Source organism: Pristis pectinata, chromosome 14 (assembly GCF_009764475.1).
Source record: "Pristis pectinata isolate sPriPec2 chromosome 14, sPriPec2.1.pri, whole genome shotgun sequence".
Taxonomy (NCBI): Eukaryota; Metazoa; Chordata; class Chondrichthyes; order Rhinopristiformes; family Pristidae; genus Pristis; species Pristis pectinata.
In genome coordinates, this window is record NC_067418.1 from 36021491 (window position 1) to 36045165 (window position 23675).

The 23675-nt window shown below is 39.6% G+C and overlaps 1 protein-coding gene across 8 annotated transcripts in view; it reads right to left on the reverse strand.

The window, feature by feature from the left end:
- myrf (myelin regulatory factor) overlaps positions 1 to 21070 on the reverse strand; it is a 181210-nt gene extending 160140 nt beyond the window's left edge. For 5 of the 8 annotated variants that reach the window (XM_052029428.1, XM_052029427.1, XM_052029423.1 and 2 more), the window contains exons 1-2: positions 20644 to 21070; positions 12648 to 12710 (exon numbers count right to left, since the gene is read on the reverse strand). In XM_052029428.1, coding sequence (XP_051885388.1) covers positions 12648 to 12710; positions 20644 to 20689 — 109 coding nt within the window. In that variant the 5' untranslated portion in view covers positions 20690 to 21070. The remainder of the gene's footprint in view (positions 1 to 12647; positions 12711 to 20643) is intronic. The other 3 variants (XM_052029422.1, XM_052029430.1, XM_052029425.1) reach the window with 3 other exon arrangements.
- Between the last annotated feature and the right edge of the window lie 2605 nt (positions 21071 to 23675).

Below are 23675 nucleotides of genomic sequence, written 5' to 3' on the forward strand. Positions count from 1 at the left end.
TACAGTCCCTGCCCTAGACAGGTTGCTTATGGAAGGAATTAAGCAGGCAATGGGGTCAAGGTAGATTGTTTAGTCCTGGATTCTGGACTTAATTTGAGTTAGAATCATTGGAGAGGCATCCTGAATATAAGTGGATGTACTGGTTCGGATCAATAGCTCTCACGGCTGCACAGAGGAGACTGTTTGTGTGAACATGCCTCACTCCACCTTCTTTCCCCAGTTCATCTCTTGTGGACTGTTCCTTCAACTACAACAGCCCTAGACCCTGCTCTAAACTCTACCTCTCTGACTCCTTCTCATGCTTTAGCTCTCATTTTAAAAAAAACTTTCAGACAGACTACCCAGGATTGCTATTCATTTTCTTGGAATTTTGTTTCTGTGGGTAGAAATCCAATATATTTCTCCATTAGGGAAGTTGTATGTGAAAATGTGCATCTTCAGCTTTCTCTCCACTCAATGAGCAGATGCATATGGGTGGAGTGTAGAGACAAAGAGATCTTTAACTTGTTGTCTCCACAGATACAAAACCAGATCATAAATGGGAAAGGGCAGTGTTTAATCTGGATCACTGTACCACCAGAGAGGGATACATGCACTATCAGACGAAACTGAAATCAAATCAAATAAACCAATACCAATAGTGCCAATTAATATATTTTTCGCACCCAGTTGTGGCAACCCCCAACCCCTGTTTTCACTCATTCTACTTCTAAACTTCTTGTTTAGTGATCTTTGCACTCTATCTTTCTCCATTCTTCTGCATCTTTAGTTCCTTCTACTGATGTAACAAGACCAAAAAACAAACTGCCTTAAGACTTATCCAGGCTGCACCTTTGTTCCAAATATCCTATCATATCCAATATTTAAAAAGAGATGAGGGAGGGGCTTGGCTCAGCACAGTAAGTCATTTGCTTCCCTAAATACCTCAGGCTGAGGAGTTGAGGATACTCTAAAACCCTATCTCTCTTTCCTAATACTGTAGCCTGCCCCCACTTCTCTGATTCTCCTCCTTTGTAAGGTAGTTGTGGAACCAATGGGTTCCACATTGTTAAGTAAACAGCCCAAAGCTTTCAGGCCCCCGTAAAGCTTTGTTCTACAAAATGATTTTTTACTTAAGAACACTATGAGGAGGAGTATAACCCTCATCTGTCATAAACAAATACAAGGTTAATCATTATACAGCCACTTTTGCAAGGTACTAGCTTGACTACTGATGTAACCAGCTCAAAGTCCAAGGGCAGTTTTTTTGTATATTAACTGCAAAGGCTGCTGAGTCTGGCCTATCCAGCATACCTGCAACAGACCTTCTAACATCTAACAGACATCAAGATTGACTTCAGGCAATTATGTGCCTGCTCCACTTCTGATACCTGGTTCTCACAATATGAATATGAGTTGAAAACTTGTTGTCCACATGCTTCAAAAAAAATATGGTCTGAGCAATCAATGGATGTTTATGGTAATCAGTAGTTAGGAGAAAGCCCTTGCCATTAAGCCCTGGGGAGATTAGAGATGTGACATCACATTTTTGCATCTGGCAAAACTTACGTTGGGATTATCAAAATGATTTTAACCAATTTCAGATTATGTTGGAGTGGGGGAGATAATTGGAGAGAGGAATTCAGTAAAGTTTTCCATGAATAACTTAGCTTGCACTTGTTCTTCAGTACTGACTCTAGATAAGCCCTATTGCATTTCTTAGGATCTGTACATTGGCCGTCAATCTCACGTTTAGCCTTGGTGCAGGTTCTATGAGGAATTATTCATAATTCTTTTATTAGGAACATTTATTGTCCATGACTAATTGTCCTGGAAAAGGTGGTGGTGAGCCATCTTCTCAAATCACTGCAGTCCTTCTCATGAAAGTAGTCCTACAATGCTGTTGGTTAAAGAGTTTCAGGATTTAGATAGTGATGATGAAGGAAGGGTGATGTATTTCCAAATCAGTTCTGTCTGCATTGATCTCATAGTTGATCCTGAAGAATTAGTGTGTAGAATAATATTTGGAATAAATTTTAAAGAATAAGCAGAACTGAAATATAAGTGGTATAAGAGTTTAATAATCCATTGTTTCCAAAACTTGAGATTCAAAAATTGAGACTGTTAGAAGGGGCTAGAGTAGAGATCCAGTTTTCAATATGCAGAATGGATTTGCTTAAGGCTATATTGATATTTGTTGATCTATTCAGTAGTTATTCTATAAAAATAACTTGGTGTAAGTGATTTTCTGGACTGCTTTTGAAAATGTCAGAGGACATTTCCAGATAGATATTTTTTTCAAGTTGACCTGAATGTTTACCCTGCTCTCAAGACATTAAGTGACTGATTAGATAGAGAGTGGCTATATCATACTACACGAGGCATAGCTAAAATATGTGACAAGTAAAGAGATCACGCAACACCTCATCAAGAACTCTACTCACAACCACTCATACATGAGAAACCAGGTCAAGGCTGGTACAGTCACCTGATTGCACCAGGGAATCTAGCCTGGCCTGGGCTGACCAAGTAGAAGTTTTGCTGCTCGTGTATCAGGCTCCTCTCCCACACCACTGATAGAAACTACTTATTGACTGACTGAGTACATTGTGCCTTCTTTCAACTGCCAAGGTGTCTAATGGCCTCCATTTTTTTTACACATTAAGTAGTAACCTAACAGCACATCTTCAAAAAACAAACTTTGGACTAGTAACTCAACCTCATATATAGAGCAGAAAAAGGTTACATTGACAAATGTAATATGTGAAATTATCAAAGTTCACCAACATTTGTGAAGTATAAGCTATTTGTCAGTAACTACAATTGACAAGTACAGTGGCAATATAGCATAACTTCTTTAGTTTTCATGCTCATGAGATGAGCCAAATGCAGAGCTTGAAATCGCCAGCTTCCTGATTAGGTCCTCAATTTATTGCTCTAAGAAACCAGACTAAATTCACAAGCTCATCCTCGAGGCTACCTTGCCAATTTGATTTGTCCGATCTGTATGACGATTAAAATTGCCCATGATTATTGCAGCCTCCATTATTTCTTGACTTGTGCTTTGTCCTACAATGTAGCTACTCCAGCAAATCTTTTAATGACATTTGTCAACTCTATATACTAGCTAGTTAATAGCATTAACTTATTTATATAATTCATCTGTATCACAGCTATCTTTTGCCAAGATCTGTACATTGGCAGAAGCAGCCATTGTCAAATCCTATACATGATAAAATCAGACCGTACAGAGCACTCTGTGGCACAGTGGATGATGACCAAGTATTAGATGGCTCTAAGCCACTTCAATCTCCTGTAGATGTTTAGTTACTGCTCAGTGTCATGTACTTTGTATTAAATAATACATTGTCCAGAGAGCCCTCAACATTCACTTCAGATTCCATGAGGTATCATTGTGTCAAGTCAAATATGGGCAAAAAAACTTCTAATTACTACCTACCATCCTCTGATGAATCCTTCATGTTTAACAACATTTAGGAAGTAGCAAGACAATGTTCATCACCAAGATTGGCTTGGTAACATTAGTGCTGATGGGCTAGTGCAGCTTTTCTAGTGTGCTCAATGTTTGCCAAGCCCCCTGCTTTTACCACTATCACCAGGCCAGTGGTGTAAATAGAACTGTGTGCTTGGATGAAATGGTTCATCGTTTAAGTAATCCCAACCCCCACCCTCTCTGCAACTTAAAACTTTCAGAAAAACAACTGCAGTTATAATCTGGTAGTGATTTAGGGAATGGATGGTAGTTGGGTTAGTGAGCACATAGCTCACTTTAGCTGCTGAGGTTCTATATTGTTATTGCAGTAGTACTGATCCCATTAAGTGGAGCATATATGATCATACATTTCATTTGTGCCTTCTGGTGAGGATATAGGGAATCAGGAATTGAATCAATCATACAGAATTCTAGCCTTTAGTCTATTCCAGTAGCCATGACATTTAAGTCTGGTTCAATGGTTTCGGGTAAATTATAACTCCCCAGATATCCATGGTGGTGCCACTGATTTCCTGGTGAAGTAGTAAGTCTTTCTTCATCTTTGTATGATGCAAGTATTACCTACTACTTGGAAGCACAAGCCTGGATTTGTCTTGGTTTTGTTTCGTTTGAGTACAGAATGCTTTATTAATTGAGGTTATACAAATTATTGCAAACATCAGGGAACTTGATCATTTCTGGCTTTATAATGGTGGGCAGGCACTCAATGAAGCAGCCACATGTAATTAGGCCTAGAAAGCTTATCTGGGAGTTTCCTGCAGTGGCATCCTGCTACAGGTACAGAGGAGCATCCTTGTATATTAATGGCATCAGCTGGGAGCATTTGCCCTTAATGTTGTAGAACTGCTGGAATCTCTACCCTTTTGCAGGAACCGATTTTTCTTTTCTTTTTTAAAAAAAAGGTAACAGGTTCATTGTCACCATACTTCTTTCCTAACCCAATGGCCACCAAGGCACTTATCATCTGGCAAGATTACAGCTTCCAATTCATAGTGAGCAACAGCATATGAAAAATCCTAATTAGTATTAGAGGTATGTAGTTGCTTATCAAATAGCAGGCCATTTGACAAGTCTCTTTACCTTTTTAAGCTCCAAACTTGACGTTGCCTAAACTCATGTTTCTGTCTTTTTCCCACCCATTTTACATTGTGTGAATGTTGTGATTTAGAACACTAACATGCTGCTTTGAAATAAATAAAGTGCCAAAAGTCCACTGCGAAGTATATGGCAGTAGCACAGCAGAAACTCTCAGAATCTTCCTTTAATAACCTTACCTCACCACTCACATCTGCCTCGTGGCGTAACAAAACCTCTCTCTTACATACATGAGGAGAAACCTATCTGCCTTATTCATTTCTGATTATCACACACCATTGGTAAATATTTAATAACCAAATTTTGTCACAGCTAAGACAAAATCAAAATTATACTGTTCTGGTTTGTCTAATCATCCAGGGAACTGAATGATATTTTGCAATAAGCAGTAAAGCTAGTCATTAATTATGAAGTTGTGAAGAGTCTCTGAGTGCAGAAGGGCCAATACCACGGTCTTTGAATATTGTAGTCCTTGATCCAAAGGATTTAATTTGATGTTTTAGAGGAATCAGTGTTAGCTCCTAGTGTGTGCCTGATTGGACAATGTAAAGGGAAGTTTGCTTTTGTATTTAAGCTCCTGTTGTGCTGGATGAAGCAAAATATCTAACTGACTTATACGTGACCTGGTAATACTTAATATTGCATTGTGTTAAAGTGAAATGACTCTGTTTCCCCGTATCAAGAACAGAAATTCAAAGAAAATCAATGAGGCAACACCTAAAAGGTCAATGTTATGATAACTGATCACAGCCATGGAGTTTTCAGAACCACATCTAGACACACCAACTTTGGATTATGTTGGGGGTTTCTGTCCTGATTACTATTGACTGAGCACCAGGAGTGCTCATGTGTGGGTGATGGTAGGATCAGTCTCTGAGATGTACAAATGAGTGGATGGACTTAGCCTGCCTGTACAGTTTAAGTCGGGCAGCTCTACAGCTCAGTGGTCCTGCCTGACAGTTTGCATCACACACCTGTGTAACTTAGGTCTGTCTGCATTGCTCATTCTTCCTGCTTAGAACAACTCGGACTTACCAAAAGCACTAACTTTGAACATTAACATATTATTACATTGAGCCAATCGAGGCTATTCCACAATTTACTTGGCAAGCTGTACTATAGACCTTCACGAGAGGTCCCTTGACATTATGACAGAAGAGCCTGCATTTATAATGTGTTTTTCCTGCCATAAAATTCCAGGATAATTCACAATCAATGGATTGCCTCTGTTGTTACGTAGCTAGACACAAGATACAGACATGGATCCATAAGCAAGGATGAGATGAATGATTACTTGTACTATTGTCCATCGTTTATGTTGAGTTAGAAATTTCAGACAGGATGTTGGCGGAATACCCATGTCCTTTTTTGAATAATCCCACAAATTGCAGTGAACAAAATAATCACTCATTCTCTTTTACACACCATATACTGAGAGAGAAATGTTGGTCAAGACAGCAAGATAAATCTCCACTCTTCTCTGAAGAACATCACAGGAAGTTTTACATCCAGCTGAGTGAGTAGATAAATCAGCAGTTTAATATCTTATCTCAAATGCAGCACTTCTGACAATCAACACTCCCTTGGGTCTTTACTGAAGTGACAGCCTAGATTATGTGCTGCAGTCCTGGAATGGAGCTTGGATCCATAGTCTGGCTCATAGATGGGAGTGCTATTGTGCAGCAAATTTGGTATTTGAATGCCAAATTTGTACAGCCCATGAAAAACAATTAAAAAAAAACAAGCTATCCATAATAAGTGGAGTGAAAGACAAAGTTAAACCTCTAACATATTTGTCATGTTAACTGTTTTGGACAAATCAACCATTATTTACCCATGTATTGATAATATCCCCAGAACTCTTTTTCCAGCTTCTTCACTTCCTCACTGAGTTTTTAATCATCAGCAAAGTTGGATATACTGCACCTCATCCCTCCATCCTAAGTCATTAATATAAACAGCTGAGACTTCACATTTAATCGTTATGACAAAATGCTAGTAACAGCATGCTGACCTGAAATTTGTCTGATTTACTGTGTTTTTTCCCATTTGGGAAAAAAAATCAGTGCTCAGAGCATTATGGTCAATTTAAAGCATAAAATGAGCCTGATCAGCCGATCATTTCCTCACAGAAACCAAATAAACAAGTGATGTCACGGTTGGCTTTACACTTAAACAGCCAAACAAGCCAATCTTAAGTCCATAATCAAGTAAATCCAGGATACCACACGCCCAAAATGGGTGTCATGTTTATAGTGACAGTCCACTGTCATGATATGTAATCTGCTTCAAGTCCTGGCTTCTTTTAAATTTTGCCAATGAGCTGCAGAAGCCAAATAATCATTCATTACCTGTTGCTTCTTCATGATGCTGGCTGGCTGACAGATAATACAGTGGACTGGCTGGGAGCTATATGAAGGAAGGTGAAAACTGGCTAGCAGAGGTCAGTAGACTGAGGGGCCAGAAGGAGTACAGATACCTTTCCATTCCAATAAATGACATAGATTTTTGCTTAGAAGGCCCCAGAAACCCCTTTAAGGACTTTTCCTCACTATCTCAAAAAGTTTAGCTTATTTTTCAAAACATAGAACAGTACAGCACAGGAACAGGCCCTTCGGCCCACGATGTTGTGCCAAACTAATTAAGCTAATTAGATTCACTCAGCTTTCTCCAGAGGGAAGTTATTTTGCAATGCAATTCTGTGTATGAGTGAAACATGACCATTGAGAATTGGTGGGGGAGGAGGTAAATAAATTGCTCAAGAAACTTTGTGATTTCAACATGAAAATTTGTAATTAGGGCTCTACAACCAACGTGACTTGTATAGTTAACCATTTTGGAAAGCAGCTCGAGTAAATGGGTACACACATTTCGATCAGATGTTCCCAATTGGTTGGCATGTTTTAGGGAAGAAAAAACTATGGCTGTTAATTGAAAATCACATTCCCCCCCACTGAGTTTAAAACTTTTACTTTCTCTCCTTCTGTCTTCCCCCACCCCGTTCTGTTTATAAGCTGCTTAGTGGCAAATACAAGTTAAGTTATTGGTTCTCTTCACCTGCTTTAAGCATAAAGAGCATGGAAAGGCTAGTAGCTATGGAAACAATTTTATATCTGAATGCTTATGCTATCATAAAACTACTTAATCACAACATATTTACAATGTTTGGTCACAGCACAGTACACCAAACATTAAAACACAGGTGGAAAGGGGAACAGAAACTGACTTAACACTTCGCTGTTGCAGTCATCCCATCAACTGTACTAGTTAGTTCATTCTAGTCACTCCTGATTGGGCCACATTGTCTTGACTAGGGTATCCAGTTACAAAATACAAAAGCAGCACACCCCATTTACTGGCAAATCAGTCACAAAATGATTCTTTTTATATAAACAACTGCAACCTGGCAACTGAAATTGCAGGCTGGAAACAGATAGGGGTATGGAAAGATCATGCATTTACACACATCTAGACAGACAGACTGAGACACAGCATGCTTACATAGTGAGGCACATGTGGGTCATTTACACAGAGACTCACAGGGATACAGCATACTCGTGTGAATAAATGGAGACAGCTCTTGATAAACAGACTACAGTTTGTCCATCATAATAGAAACAGATGGGGAGAAGAACAATACCAGGCCATACACATGTAGAGAGACACTGGGATGAGAGTGACCATGAGTGATTGTGGTTAAAAGAAAAATAAGAAGATAACAAATAGCGGAGTGGACCATTTGGCCCTTTTACCTCAACACCACTTTCTTGCTTCACCCAGTATCCCTTATTCCTGTAATTTCTACAACTCTATTGATCTCTGCCTTAACTGTATTCAGTGAATGAACCTTCACAACTATCTTGGGTAAAGAATTCCAAAGGTTCATTTATCCTTTGAGTGAAGAAATGCTTACTCTTCTCTGTCCTGAATGGCCAACCTTTTATTTTGAGACAATGACCCCTGGTTCCAGATACCTTAGCCAGAGGAAATAAGATCTCTGTACCTGCCATTTTAAAAGCCCTTTAAAAGTGTTGTATAATTCAATGAGATCACTACACATTCTTCTGAAATCTGGACGGTATCAGCCTAGTCTGTTTCATCTTTGTTCACATGAAAAATCCTGCCACCCTAGGAATCAATCTGGTGAATAAGCAAAAAAACAGTAATATTGCAAGCTTTCATATTTTCATTCTGTAACCTTGGACAGTATTGGTCTATTGCATTTTATGTGTAGATGTTGGAACATCCTTTCTCATTCCTAATTTTCTAATGAACCCCTTGATATTAGGTCTTTGCTCATTTTCTTGATTCAATATTGAGGGTTATCATTCGGCAAAACCTTAATTGCACCAGCCATTCAAGAAATTCAAGTATTCACTGATGAGTATCTCACCTCCTGATTTCCCAAAGCCTAGGCACCATCTACAAGACTTCAGTTAGAAGGTGATGGCATACTCACAACTGGCTTGGGTGAGTCTCAATGGTATCTGCAACACCATATTGTTTATCCATCATCTTGCAACATCAGTGCACTGATATTCAGTGCATGTTTAGTCAGAAGTGCCAAGTGAATGATCCATTTCAGCTTCTTCCTGAGATCCTCACTGTTGGAGAAGCCAACCTTTAGCCAAGTTGATTCACTCAATGTGTTACAATGAAATGGGCAAGAGTTTGGAGTACAATGAAGAGGATGGAACTGGACAACATCTCAGCTGTAGTACCATACACTTGGCACCCCTACCCAGATGGTTCCAGTAGACTTACAACATTGGTATCTACCCAGCAATGTGGAAAATTACCCAAGAATGCCCTGACCATTAAAAGTAGGACAACTCCAATCTGCCCAATTAGTCAACTGTCCACCATCAATAAAGGTATTGTCAACAGTACCATCAAGTGACACTTATTCGCTTATAACCTGCTCATTGATACCTAATTTGAATTTCACCAGGACCACTTTGCTCTAAGATCTCATCATAGCTTAGAACTAGACATGAATTAAAAAGCTAATTTTCAGAGATGAGGCAAGGGTTACAGTCCTTGACTTCAAGGCGGCTTTTGACTTCAAGACATCTTTTGAATGAGTGTAGTACTAAGAAGCACTGGTAAAATTCAAATTCATGCACAAAGAGAGGAAAGGACTGCAATGGTTGAAGTTGCATCTCATACAAAGGAAGTTGGCAGTGGTTGTCGGAATTCAATCATCCCAGTCCCAGGACATCAAGCAGGAATTCGTTAAACCAGTGTCTGAGGCCCAATCGTCTTCAGCTGTTACATTAATGAAGCAACTCCCATAACATGGTCAAAAGTAGGAATGTTTGCTGATGATTATAGAATGTGCAAATTATTTGCAACTGCTTGGCAAATGAAACATTCTGTGCCTGCATGCAGGAAGACCTAGAGCACCTTCTGGCAAGATTGAGAAGCACCATAAAAGTGCTTGGCAAAGACTATCTCCAACAAAACCATCTCCATTGCCACATTTCCCACCTCCCCTTCCGCACCTCCCTGCCCCCCCCCCCCCCCCCACCAAATCAACAATGGAGATAACCATTGACCAAAAACTCAAATGGATCTGTTACACAGATACAGTGGCTACAAGTGCAGGTTGGAGGCTGGGTAGCCTAAGATAGATGATGTACTCCTGACACCCCAAGAACAATTAGGTTTAGACAATAAATGCTGCCATAATCCAAAAAATGAGTAAATAAAACAAAACTATTAGTTTGGTATATACATTCTTAAGGATACACTCCTCCAATTCACCAAGCTTGGTTCAAATGAACTTCCATTTTCTGTGCTCAACCACCAAGTGTGAACCTTATCAATAAAAGCACAGTGGATAAAAGCAGGGACGTCATGCTGAACCTTAGTTCTGGCCTCAGCTGAAGTTTTCAAGTTAGTATAGGAAGAATGTGAAGGAATTAGAGAGGATCCAGAAAGATTTATGAGAATGGTTGCTGGAATAGCAACTATAGTTACAATGATAGATTAGAGAAGGTGGGATTGTTTTCTCTGATAAAAGGATGAGAGGAGATTTGCTAGATGTACAGTATATAAAATGATGATGGGTCTGGACAAAGTGGATAGTGGGAGGCTTTTCCTGTTGGTGGAAAGATCATGGACTAGAGGTCACATATAAAATAAAGGGAAAGAGAAGAGAATTACAAAAGACATGAGGAAAAACCATTTGGTTGGCACCTGCATTGCCTGCTGATATGGTGGAGGCAACTTCCATTGTGGCCTTCAAGAACAAATTGCATAAATATATGGTGAGGAAAAACCTACAAAACTATGCAGATGGACAGGAGGGTGGAACTTGTGATATGCTATGGTGGAGAGCTGGTGTGGGTGTGATGGACTAAATGGCCTCCTACACTGTAACTATTCTATGATCTATGATAAGAACAGTAATTTAAAGGTGAATATCAACAGCTCCAAGTTCCTCTCTGTGCCACACTCCATGCTAACCTGGATGTATTCCTTAATAACCACTAAATTAGCACCTTTAAGTGCCCTATCAGACACCATCAGCGATCACTGTCATAAGAACAACTGCAGTAGTTTGTGGAATTGACCCAAATGCACATTCTTAAGCAATTGAAAGAGCAATAACTGCAACTTTCCCATCTCTGACATTATCTTGATTTTTTTATATATATAAAATCTCCCCAAAAGTGTCTGCTCATTCATAAGGAACATGAATTTCATTATTACAACTTTCATATAGTGATATCCACTCTTCGAAGTCTTCTGTGACTAAAATACAACACTTTCACCTTCATCCATGCAAAATTTGCATTCACAAATTCTCAAAGTAAGAAGAACCGTTCTAAGATTTCTTCTTTTCTATAAATCCACTTGCACCTAGATACCTATCACTATGTCATTATGAGAGTCAGACCTGACCTGTCGAGAGACACTTGGTGTGCAAGGTCCCTGACTGTGCTTTTGGAATTAATGCGGAATACAAAAGGTCGAAGAGTAGAAGATAGAGATAATAGGAATAACAGGATAGAAGTTGAAGTACGTGGCATTTTCAACACACTATCATGGTGAGATTCCAGTTTTTTATTGATAGTATAATCAACAATGGTGAAGAAGATACTATAAAAAAGATTAAATGGATTGCACAAAAAACATTTATTTCAAGATTGAGTGTTAATTCCGACAGCACAGCAAATGGAGAGAAGAGTCATTCCTCGGTAACCTGTTAAATTGCTGCACAAGGAGGAGAACTAACTTCTTAATCCATCAGCATATCTAACCTATACCACACATCAATCCATCAGTACTAACAACCTATAAAATATCTGATGCTCATCTGACTTTCCTCTCTTTTTAAGTCATTTCATATCTCCCACTCTGAATTCCTAAGGTAATGAACTGAGATCAATGAACTATAATGCTTAAACTGTCACCTTAATTCACATGTGTTAACTTAGCGTAGACCACAGATAAAACCCAGGATTTTCAGTCTAGTATGGCTCAATAATACAATGGACAGAATTTTAATCAATGAACCTTTGCAAGCACAATATTCGTGCTCTTACTGGATATTTTAGGCACCGCTGCTTGTCAGATTGCTATCATTGTGCAGAGACATCCAAGGGAGTGGTCTTTTCAAGTGCCTGGTATAATTCATTCAAGGTGCATTGTTTCCAAAGACTGCAGCTTTGTGGGGAAGAGGGACTCTCCAGAAAATCAGTAGTTTGTCCAATGCTCAGCATTACATCTTCTACATAATGATGAATTTAGTGGGAAGGTCTTGCCTTCAAAGATCCCTTAAAATAAATTCAGCTTATGAACTTTGTACAAGCTACAGTACACCTACAATTCACATACAAAACATTAGAGGCAAAAGGGAAATCTACAAAGAACAAAAATATACAACAGGTCAGTCAGCATCAGAAATGAAAATCATACATGAATATTTTGCGTGTGGAGCCTAATGGTCTGATGCTGAGGAGCCTGTTGTGTATTGTTAGCAAATTCTGTTTTTATTTTAAATGAAACATTAGTTGTACAGGATAAACAGTGTTAAGGTATATATGCTGACCTGTGTTGTAATGTCTGAAGGGGCCGTCTGCATAAGCCATTCTGGACTGCGCTACCTCTTGGTCTGTGTACAAGTGAGAATAGATCATGAACAAATGTATCAATTTTCACGCTTCCTCCTCATTCCATTTCAGTTTCTGCCGCCTGAAGGCATTGCCTCTTCCAGGCCTTGAGAAGGTCAGATCTGATCCTGATCCCATCTTTATCCAACATTCACAGGAGCACTTTACTGCAGAATTTGGGATTAAGCTTTTCCCCATTAGCCTGGGTATACTGAGGCCATTTGCATTGAGAATGCTGCCGCTCTGACTGAGAGCAAATATTTCAACACTAAGGGTTCAACCTGACTTCGTAACGACTGAAGAGAAAAATCAAGAGATGTAAATAACACTTTCCAATTCAATCCCTTCCACTGATTCAGATCAGCTTCCTTAAAGAAATTTTAGTTCGCGGTACAAGAGTGGTGCCAGGGAATTGGTGGGCTGTTAATGATGTGGTGCTATTATTTATAAAAAAGGATGCATTGAGTAATTACTTGGCTTATCCACAGTGACAGGGAAATTATTGGAATTAATATTAAGGGACAGTCTAAACCCTCATTTAGGAACAGTCAGCATGGATTTGTAAAGGAAACCTTGTGTCTAACTAACTTGATGGAATTTGTTGTGGAGGTAACAAAGAGTGTCAATGGGGGCAGTGTATTTGATGTAGTCTACATGGATTTTGGCAAGACTTTTGATGAAGTCCTGTATTGACAGGCTGGTCAAGAAAGTAAATTCCATTGGATCTGGAAGAGATTATTAGATTCAATCCAACATTGATTCATTAGCAAAGAAAAAAAGTGTAATGATCAGATGCTTTTGTGAGTGGAAGGTTGTTACCAGTGGGATTCCACAGGGATCTGTATCTGGTCCTTTGCTTTTTGTAATACATATTAATGGTTTAGATTTAAATTTAGAGGTCATGGTAAAGAGTTTTACAGATCATATAAAGACTGGTTGACAGTGGGGAGGACATCCTTAGACTCTGGAAAGATAGAGATGGACAGTTGGGCAGAAAAATGGCATACTAAATTTAATCTAGAAAAGTGGGAGGTACAAGAAAGCAAGGAGATATGCAATAAATGGGAAGCTATTGACCAATGTGGAGGCACAAAAGGACCTTTGAGTGAACGTCCACAGATCCTTGGCTATCAGAATAGGTCAATATTATGGTTAAAAAGACAAATGGAATGCTTCCTTTTATTAGTAGACATACAGAAAATTGGAGCAGGGAGGTTATGTTCGAGTTGTATACAAGATTAATTAGACCACAGCTTGAGTACTGTTTGCAGTTCGAGTCACCACATCACAGAAAAGATGTATCTGCACTGAGGAGACTTCAGAGAATATGTATGAGGATGTTGCCAGGTCTGAAAATTGCAGCTATTAGCAAGGCTGGTTAGCTGGGGCTATTTTCTTTAGAACAGAGGAGGTTAAGGGGAGATTTATTTCTCTATAAAATTTTGAGGGGCCTAACAAATAGGAAGGACTTATCTCTGTTAGCAGAAGTGTCATAGATTTAAAGTAATTGGTTGAAAGATTAGAGGGAAGATGTGGAATTTTTTTTTTCACCCAGAGAATTGTAGGGGTCTGAAGCTCACTGCCTGAAAGGGTAGTAGAGTTGAAATGCTCAACACATTTAAAAAGCACTTCGATGTGCACTTGGAACAGCCATGACCTGCTCATGGACCTAGAGTTGGAAGGAAAGATTAGGCTGGTAGTTATCTATTAATTGGCACCGATATGAAGGGGTGAATGACCTGTGTTGTAAATTTTCTTTGCAAATGATCCTGTATTCCTTGATTTATCAGTAGTTTCCCCAAAGAAAACAACAAGAGTACCAGAAAACATAACATTTTTAGTATGTTCCAAGCAAGTCAAGCGTTTGATGATCTCAGCTTTAGGGCCACTTTAGAAGAGCTTTTGGCAAATCTTCTCTTGTTTATTTGCAAACACAGGGAGGATGTAAATAAACAGGCTTGACCTACAACTTCCCATTACTTAGGTCAACTTGGCAAAAGTGATGCTTAGCTCATTTATTTCTTGCTTCTTAAATAATAATAAAGTTTACAAAATCCTCTCCACACAACCTGTTTCTAGCTGGGTCTTAAGGTCAGCTTCGCTTTGTAAAAAGCTAACCCTAATGGTATGAATCCAAAAAGGTTCTGATTGTGGGAGTCCCTGCTTAAAAAGAGATTGCAGTGGTGAAAATCACATTGCATGGTTTCCTCCTTAAGTGAGTGTTGCACTTTTCAAGAAGCCTAAGGAACTTCTTTAAAATGGATGGGATTCTGAACATAAAGCTCTCTTAATAGATTGCTCTATCTGAATAATTTGGCATGAAAAGCTGATCTAAAAATATTTGTATAATTGCAGCAATGATGCATTTTGGGGGGTCAAATATAAGAGGAAAGTATACAGTAAATACTGTACAGATCCTTTGGAGCATTGATGTACAGTGGGATCTTGGGGTGCAAGTCAATGGCTCCCTGAAAGTGGCAACACAGATATGTGGGTAAAGAAGGCGTATGACACTCTTGCCTTCATTGGTCAGGGCATTGAGTATAAAAAGTTGGGAAGTCATGTTGCAATTATGTAAAACTTTGGTTAGGCCATATTTGGAGTATTTTGTGCAGTTCTAGTCACTGCACTATAGGAAGGATGTGGAGGCTTTGGAGAGGGTGCAGAAGAGGTTCACCAGGAGCAAAAAAAAACCAAATTGCTTAAAGAACTCAGTGGGTCTAGAAATGAAAGGATGGTCGTGTTTCAGGACTGATGCAGGGTCTTAACCCAAAATGTTGAGCATGCCTTCGCCCACACAGATTCTGCTTGACCTGCTGAGTCCTTCCAGCAGTTTGTTTTTTGTTCCAGATTCCAACATCTACAGTCTCTTGTGTCTCCAGGTTTACCAGGTTGTTGCCTGGATTGGAGTGTATTAACTATAAGGAGAGGTTGTTTTCTCTGGAGCGTCAGAGGCTGAAGGGCAACCTGATGGAATTATATAAAATTATGAAAGGTAGATAGTCAGAGTCTTTCTTCCAGGGTGGAAATGCCAAATACTAGAGGATATAGGTTTAAAGTGAGAGGGGGATAGCTTAAAGGAGATTTGTGAGGTTTTTTTTGTGTGATAAGTGTCGAACTTGCTGCCGGGGGGATAGTAGAAGCAGATACAATGGCAATGTTTAAGAGGCATTTAGACAGACACATGAACATCCAGAATAGAATGATATGGACCATGTACAGACAGAGGATTATTTTAGATTAGCATCATGTCGATGCAGACATGGTGGGCCAAAGGGCTTGTTCCTATTCTGTTCTATGTTGTAATAATGATGACGCCAGGTTTTAAGACCACACTGAAGATAATTAGATTGAGAAAACTGTAAAACTGAAAATCCAAAACCATAATAATAGAAGCATGCATCCAGTCAATCACTGGTAGAATAAAGACGGTATCCAAAAAAGTTATCATGCCCCTTTTCTCTTTGAGCAACTGTGTGCTCCCAACAGCTTACATCATATCAAGCAATTCCACTTTAATTCTGTTGATATAAGCCTACATATACTGGGGAGAAACTGAGGAAATTTGAGAAATATGTATGAGATGGAATATGATAAAGGAAGAATTTGACAGTATACATGTGAGATTCTGTGTGAAAGTGAACAGCAAGAGTGAGAAAGAATATTTTAGAGAGTGAGAAGAGGGATGGATTGAGATCATATTAGAAAGGGAAATGTATGAGATAAAGAGCAGAACAGAAACAGAAATAAAAATGTTTGAAAGATGAAAAGAAATAGAACACAAATGGAACAAAAGGTGTAATAAAAGAGCACAAAAAGAATCACAAAATTCAACAGTCCCTTTTTAGTATTAACTCTCAAAGTATTCACTCCAAAAAATAAATAGGACAAAAAAACATTCCTCACTGATTACCAGTTTGGAATGTGAGCTCCATGTATTGTGGAAAAGAAATATTTTAATTATTTTATAGTAATCACTATAAGTAATTGCTGAGAAACCTTGTCATCATTCATTAATAATTTACAAATCTAACAGCCACAATATCCATGAGGGAACTAGTGGTTATACTACCAGGAAACTGAGAAGAATGGCAAATAAAAGGGTGTGCCAGAAGGGCAGGCAAGGTGGGGACTGGTTTTATCTGCATCAGAGAGAAAGCTCCAACAATTATTTATGATGTTTTAAAATACCTTTAGACTGTCAACAACCAGAATTTCTTCTGAGCTGTGATGATCTAACTCTTAGGATCCAACAGATATATGTAGAGACTGATTTGCAGATCATAGATCAAAATGATCCAGCTGGACACCAGTTGCCCTCTATCCAATAACAAAGGAAACCTTCTGATGTGAACCAGGCTTGTGTGCAAACCTATTCCCCACAATGGCTAGACTGTTAATGGCATTAACTAACATGGAGAATATATTGGTTAAAACACTTTATTGCTAAGAAAATAATTTATAATCTGTCTGATGTTAATTGAACATTATTAAGTATAAAAGTCCCTCAAGTAATCAGTAGACCACCTGAGCACTTAAATGTTCTGAAATGGAGTTGAACTGTCGACTAGCGCACCAAAAAGAAGAAATAGCATAGTGAAGTACCTTGAAGCATTTCATACAGTGAACTGTGTTTAGAGTGCGGGGACTGGCACAGCAGAGCGAAATGCGGCAGTCATAAATGCCACACACACAACTATCAAATGATTGAACAGTTGGTCTGTTTTTGGTGGTTGTTGGTGGATGGAGGAATGTTGGCTCGTGCACCAAGAAAACTGCCTTCTCCTCTTCAAGTGATACCACAGGGTCACGTCAAACACCAGAGCTCAGGCTAACGTCTTTATTCCAAATTTGGAAGCTCTTGCCATCGGCTACACTTTGGCTGGAAGACAGATAAACGATGACTCCCTAATTGCACTGCCACTTGCATGTTGATGAACATCTGAAACCACTCTGTTCATGATCACTTAGTTTAAAAAAAAGTTGGTTTCGCTGGTCTGAAGTACGTCGGACATCAATAGGTCGAGGATTGAAGTAGTATGTAAAAGATTTCAGTCAAAGTGGGTAGTTTTGAAGCTGAGGTCTATCTATCACAATTATTCTTTTTTTTTAAATGGGTGAGAATTTTCAAAATGTGTAAAAATAGTGAATGTTGGGACTCTGGGAAAGAGAAACGTCGAAAATACATCTGAAACAAAGTTGTACCTTTCTCTACAGCCCATCCGAACAAAAGAATATCTAAATGTAGCCTTTGAGAAATGAATATTTCAGTATCATTCTAAAACTAAAAGACCTTTTTATATCAATTTATTCCTGAAGGGGATCTACCGAAAATATTAACGGTATTTCATTTTTCTGGGTGCTGGCTGGCTTGCTTGTAATACTGGTAACGATTTCTGTATTTGATTGTTTCGCCGGGGTTAAGGGAAAATAATTATTAGTTGACCAGTGCCCTTCACGCTGTCCAATATGCCTTTCCTCTGCTACCCATAATACAAGAAGATATTCCCATTGATGCTATCATTGGAGGTTGTAAGGAGTTTGTACGTTCTCCCCGTGTCTGTGTGGGTGGGTTTCCTCCCACATTGCAAAGACGTGCAGGTTAGGAAGTTGTGGGCATGCTATACTGGCGCCGGAAGCGTGGCGACACTTGCGGGCTGCCCCCCAAAATCACTACGCAAAAGATGTATTTCACTGTGTGTTTCGATGTACTTGTTACTAATAAAGATCTTATCATCAGCGGTAGAGTTGTACCTAAGAGATCTTGTTAGCACTGGTTTGTTTGTATGTTAGAACGGTTGTTAGGATTTCTCCAACAACATAGTCTGCAAAATCCATTTTCACGTTGCCAACTCTTCGCTGGAAAATTCGTCGCCTTCTCCTATCAGTCGTCATAACGTCGGCAGAAAACCACCAGAAACCATCTCTACATATTTCCCCAGGGATTCCTCCCAGCTTTCTCCAAGCTCCCATCAGTCGATGGGGAGATGGTCTTGCAGAAATTCACTGTTGCCAGTCTAGAATCGGACAACCCCCAGAAGGCAACTTTTACTTCGTGAAAAGTCCAAATTCACTCATTGAATCATGCAACAAGGGAAGGGAGCCATTTGGCCCAGCAATCCTTTGGCCCATCCAGCTCCCTGAGTCCTTATCCCGTCCTGCCTACCCTTCTTTTTGAACGCATGTGTCATTTCCATTTTGAAAGTTATTGTTGAATCAACCTCCATTTTTTAGTAGTTCCTTTTCAGGGGAAGTTTTTCGTATGATCGGTAACTCCTCTCTCACCCTCACATCCCGACCTTTTCTTACCTTCCCTTTCCTTTTCTCTTTCATTTTGTTGATGCCACTGTACACAGAAGATGTACCAGGTTACCTCGCCTGTCTGCCCACGTTCTCTTTTACAACGCTAACTCATTATTTACCAGCGCTTCAAAACCGTGTAACTCATTTCCTTCACTCATCTCTTCCTCCTCAATCTAAAAACGCAAGCTTGCTGCTTCTTCATCACGAACTCCTCGTCTTCTGATCATGCACTTAGATTTCCCCAAAACGAAAAAGAATTAATTTTTCCTCCTATCCGAACATTTCCAATAGGAAATGGCCGATATAACAAATCTGTCGCACAAGCGGAATCCCTAGGAATTAAGTCGTACCATCCCAAAGCATGGTAACAGGCAGGTGCCCGAGGCTGAGCACTGTGGGTACCGGCGGTGGTCATTGTCCCTGGAAGGGCCTGTGACTATCAAAACGTCCTTCTCTTTCATTGGTCAGTGAAACAAATTAAACGATCCCTTACAATTAGTAACCTTCCAGTTTTTTTTAATAATCAACAAAGGTAACTTTTCTGGAATATCTTCGCACCTGTATAAAATCTGCATGTTAGAAAATTATTTCTAATTCAATTTTAATAAACTTGATCCTTTTATTACACCTCAATTAATCACACATTCCTTAACATTCTGCGGTTGAATGAAATGTAATAAATTATGCTCATCACCTGTCTGCGATGTTCTTTCTCTCTTTCCCACCTCAACCACTGCCACTTTAAGACTAAAGGATCTTTCGCCGCCAGCTCAAACTCCGCCGATCATTTGCAGTTTAACGCACTGCCCGAGAGTTGCAGGGAGTTAGAAGGGGGATTAGTGTGTGTGCGCGAGAGAGAGAGTCGGAATCGCAGTCATATGCTTGCTCTGTACCAGCTCCGACAAACGGGCAGTCACACTCTCCCAAAGCAGATTAATTTAAATAAACACATGTGAAAATCTCAAACTTAATTCCTGCTATAAAGCGAACAATTCTCATAGTCACAAGAAACAAAGTAAGGACATTAGGGCGAAATAGTGAACGCAGGCCACCAGAACGTCAGTTTTTAGAACTACCCTATATCAAAGAATTAGGCAAAAAGAAAATCCAGAAGGGTCTTGAAAAATAATCATTTGTGAAAACACACATACAATTAAGCTCGATCTCCGTCACACATAGCGGCATGACGGGGTTGCAATGATAAGTTATGTAAACTGACTAAACTGTTTTGTAATGTTTTTCGGCTTATTGTTAATACTTTGTAAAATTCACTAAGAAGATTCACGGGATAATATATATTCAGTGCTACAAAACTAAGAAGTCGTACACAAATACTTCTGTCGAGTTGTACACACAGTCGAATGAATGAACTCGGACAAACATTCAGCTCCAAACAAATAGTTTTGAAATGTTTTGAAATATTTTAAACACACACATCAGGAACACGCACTGTACAGAACACCCAGAATAGGCAGCTCGCGTCCCACCTCCGACCCTGTAACCCCTTTATGTGTTTTACTTTTGTCTTCTCTTTTTCCCGTAGGTCGCAGCCATTTTCCACAGAAATAAATAACTGATCAATGTTTATTAGAATTTTGTACAAATCTGAGGGAATTTCCCCATTTTTTTTACCTTCAAAAAAGCGTTGCAAAGCTTCAGTCTCGTCAACCACTTCCATTTCTCTATCAGCTAACGACTCCTCCCCGACACATCCATGTAAAGAGTTCGCCCGCTTCCCAGAACTTCAAAACATCAGGGAATTCCCACAACAATAAATGATAGAAGCGAAGATTGGCCGAGGAGGGGAACAAGTCTGGAACCCTGCCAGCGAATCCACGATCTCGCACCTCCTCAATGTACCTGCGGGAGGTCAGTTTCACGAGTCAGTGTCGTGCTGCCAACTCCTCTGATCAGTTTGAAACCAAACTTTATCTTTATTTTGTTTTGGCTAAAACTTCAGCACCGAAAACGTGGGGGTTTGTACCTCTCACATCTTCATGAGTGCAAGAGGATAAAAGAAACGTTTCTCCTTTAATAAAGCAAAAGTACTAAAGGCAGGATTCCTGGTTCAGATTCCTTCCCCCCCCCCCCAGCCCACCCTACCCTACCCTACCCTACCCTCCCCTCCCCTCCCCGTTCGATGGGATTTTTTTTCTCTCTCCACTTATCGCTCTGCTGCCTGATGTGATGTCAGCTGGAGCATAACGTCACTCATTCGTCGACGTGCTCGACAATAAACTCTGTAAAGGAGCAGTTGCCCTACCGATAAATGCAGGTCGCAGTATGGAGGGAGTGGGGGATTTAGCTTTGCAATGTTTGTCCAAAAAAAAAGTCAAAGGTCGCTTCGTTTGTTGAGGAAAGCCTGAGGTCAGACCAGTGATGGATTTCTCAAACCTGCAACCTCGGTAGCACTTCCTTGTTGATCTGGTTTCTTCAGTCGACTAACACTGGTGCTCTTCTCAACTTTTTACGCCCAGATTCCATATACCTCGCCCTACACACTCTCTTATTTTATATTTTTAAGATATTCGTCACCTACACATTTTTTTGACAAGGTTTCTTTTACTATGAAGCACCTTGGGCTATGATACCAGTTGAAAGCACAAATTGTTGATGTTCTGAAATCAAGATTTAATTTGTGCCTTATTTTTTGCCTTGGATCTCACAACTCCTCACCTCTCTCAGTTGTTCCTTCAGCATAAAATCTATAAGCATCATAATGGACGTCCTCAAGGTAATGCTAAAAACTTCAGCTCCTCTCTTACCTATTCTGGACCAGAGGTTCAGTCAGTCATTACAATTTCTCAAAAAAATTAGAGGTTTTGTTTTCATTAGCAAACACACATGATACAGCAATCAAAATAAACTAGTTGAATGAAGCTTCATTTTTATAATTCCTTCCCACTGTCCTTGAAATATCAAAAGTACAAGTTCAAATGATTCATTTCTGCATTAATTATGATGAATTACTGTAGTTTTTTTCTTGCCCTATCCCTGTTATCTTCCCAAATCCCACACTGCTGTTACCCCCACTCTCAACTGTCCATTCCTCCAGATCTGATCCCTCTCTTTTTCCCAACCATTGTGAGGTGTATTTGTACTCTGAAGTTCCCTCCTAGACCCCTTCCTTTAGAGCACATCTTTAACCCTGTCTTCAACTAAATATTTGCTCACCACTCCAATTATCTCTTCTTTGTCTTCCCATCAATTTTTGTCTAATTATGTATCAGTGAAGTGCCATTTGTTTTAATGCTAAAGATTTAACATGTCTAAATTGTTGAATAAATATGTTCACACTGGCTTCACATGTACAATATTAATGAGTTGAAAATAAGATCTTGCTCTTCTTCCCCTAAACATAAGTGTGTCAAGGTTATTCATCTATTTATCTTTGTGATGAAGAGGTTGAGAACTAACCTCAAACATTTCTGTCACAGCGAGTTACTGAATCTAGAATCAGCTCCCATTAAAATAAATCAATACCAAGTGAACTGATTCCTTTAAAATGGAACTCGTTCAATATGGCGTAAGGTTGATACGGATAAAAAACAATGACCAGGTTTGACTTGAAGAACAACTTTCAGTTCCTGGAAGAAAAACTGTTGAATATTCTGGTCAAAAAAACTGGATTAATACCCTCGAGTTTTGTTTAATTTGAAAGGTGAGTAGAAAACTTTGCTATAGTTAATTGCCTCTCCTCAGAGATAAGATGAATGATGTAGTTTAGATAAATTTGAGCAAATTTATGTGAAAGAATCAGGTAGACAAAAAAATAGCATAAATAAAAGATACTGTGGAAGATATCAGATACTGTTAAACTAGTATTAAAGACCTTTTTTTGGAATTATGCTCCATTGCTGATTCCTATGCTGATGTGGCAGAGGATGGCTGTTTGAACTTCATGGACCAAACAAGATATCACCAAACTCCGAGACCTAGGACTCGACACCTCCCTCTGTAACTGGATCCTTGACTTTCTAACCAACAGACCGCAATCAGTGAGGATAGGCAGCAATACCTCCGGCATGATTGTTCTCAACACTGGTGCCCCACAAGGCTGCGACCTCGGCTCTCTACTCTACTCTACTCCCTATACACTCATGACTGTGTGGCCAGATTCTGCTGTAACTCCATCTACAAGTTTGCAGATGATACCACCGTTGTAGGCCGTATCTCAAACAACAATGAGTCGGAGTACAGGAAGGAGATAGAGAGCTTAATGGCATGGTGTCATGTCAACAACCTTTCCCTCAATGTCAACAAAACAAAAGAGCTGGTCATTGACTTCAGGAAAGGGGGCGGTGTACATGCACCTGTCTATATCAACGGTGCTGAGGTTGAGAGGGTTGAGAGCTTCAAACTCTTGGGAGTAAACATCACCAATAGCCTGTCCTGGTCAAATCACATAGATGCCACAACCAAGAAAGCTCACCAGCGCCTCTACTTCCTTTGGAGGCTAAAGAAATTCGGTTTTCCCTCTTTGACACTCACCAACTTTTATCGATGCACCATAGAAAGCATCCTATCTGGATGCATCATGACTTGGTGCGGCAACTGCTCTGCCCAGGACTGCAAGAAACTGCAGAGGGTTGTGAACACAGCCCAGTGCGTTATGGAAACCAGCCTCCCCTCCTTGGACTCTGTCTTTACCTCTTGCTGCCTTG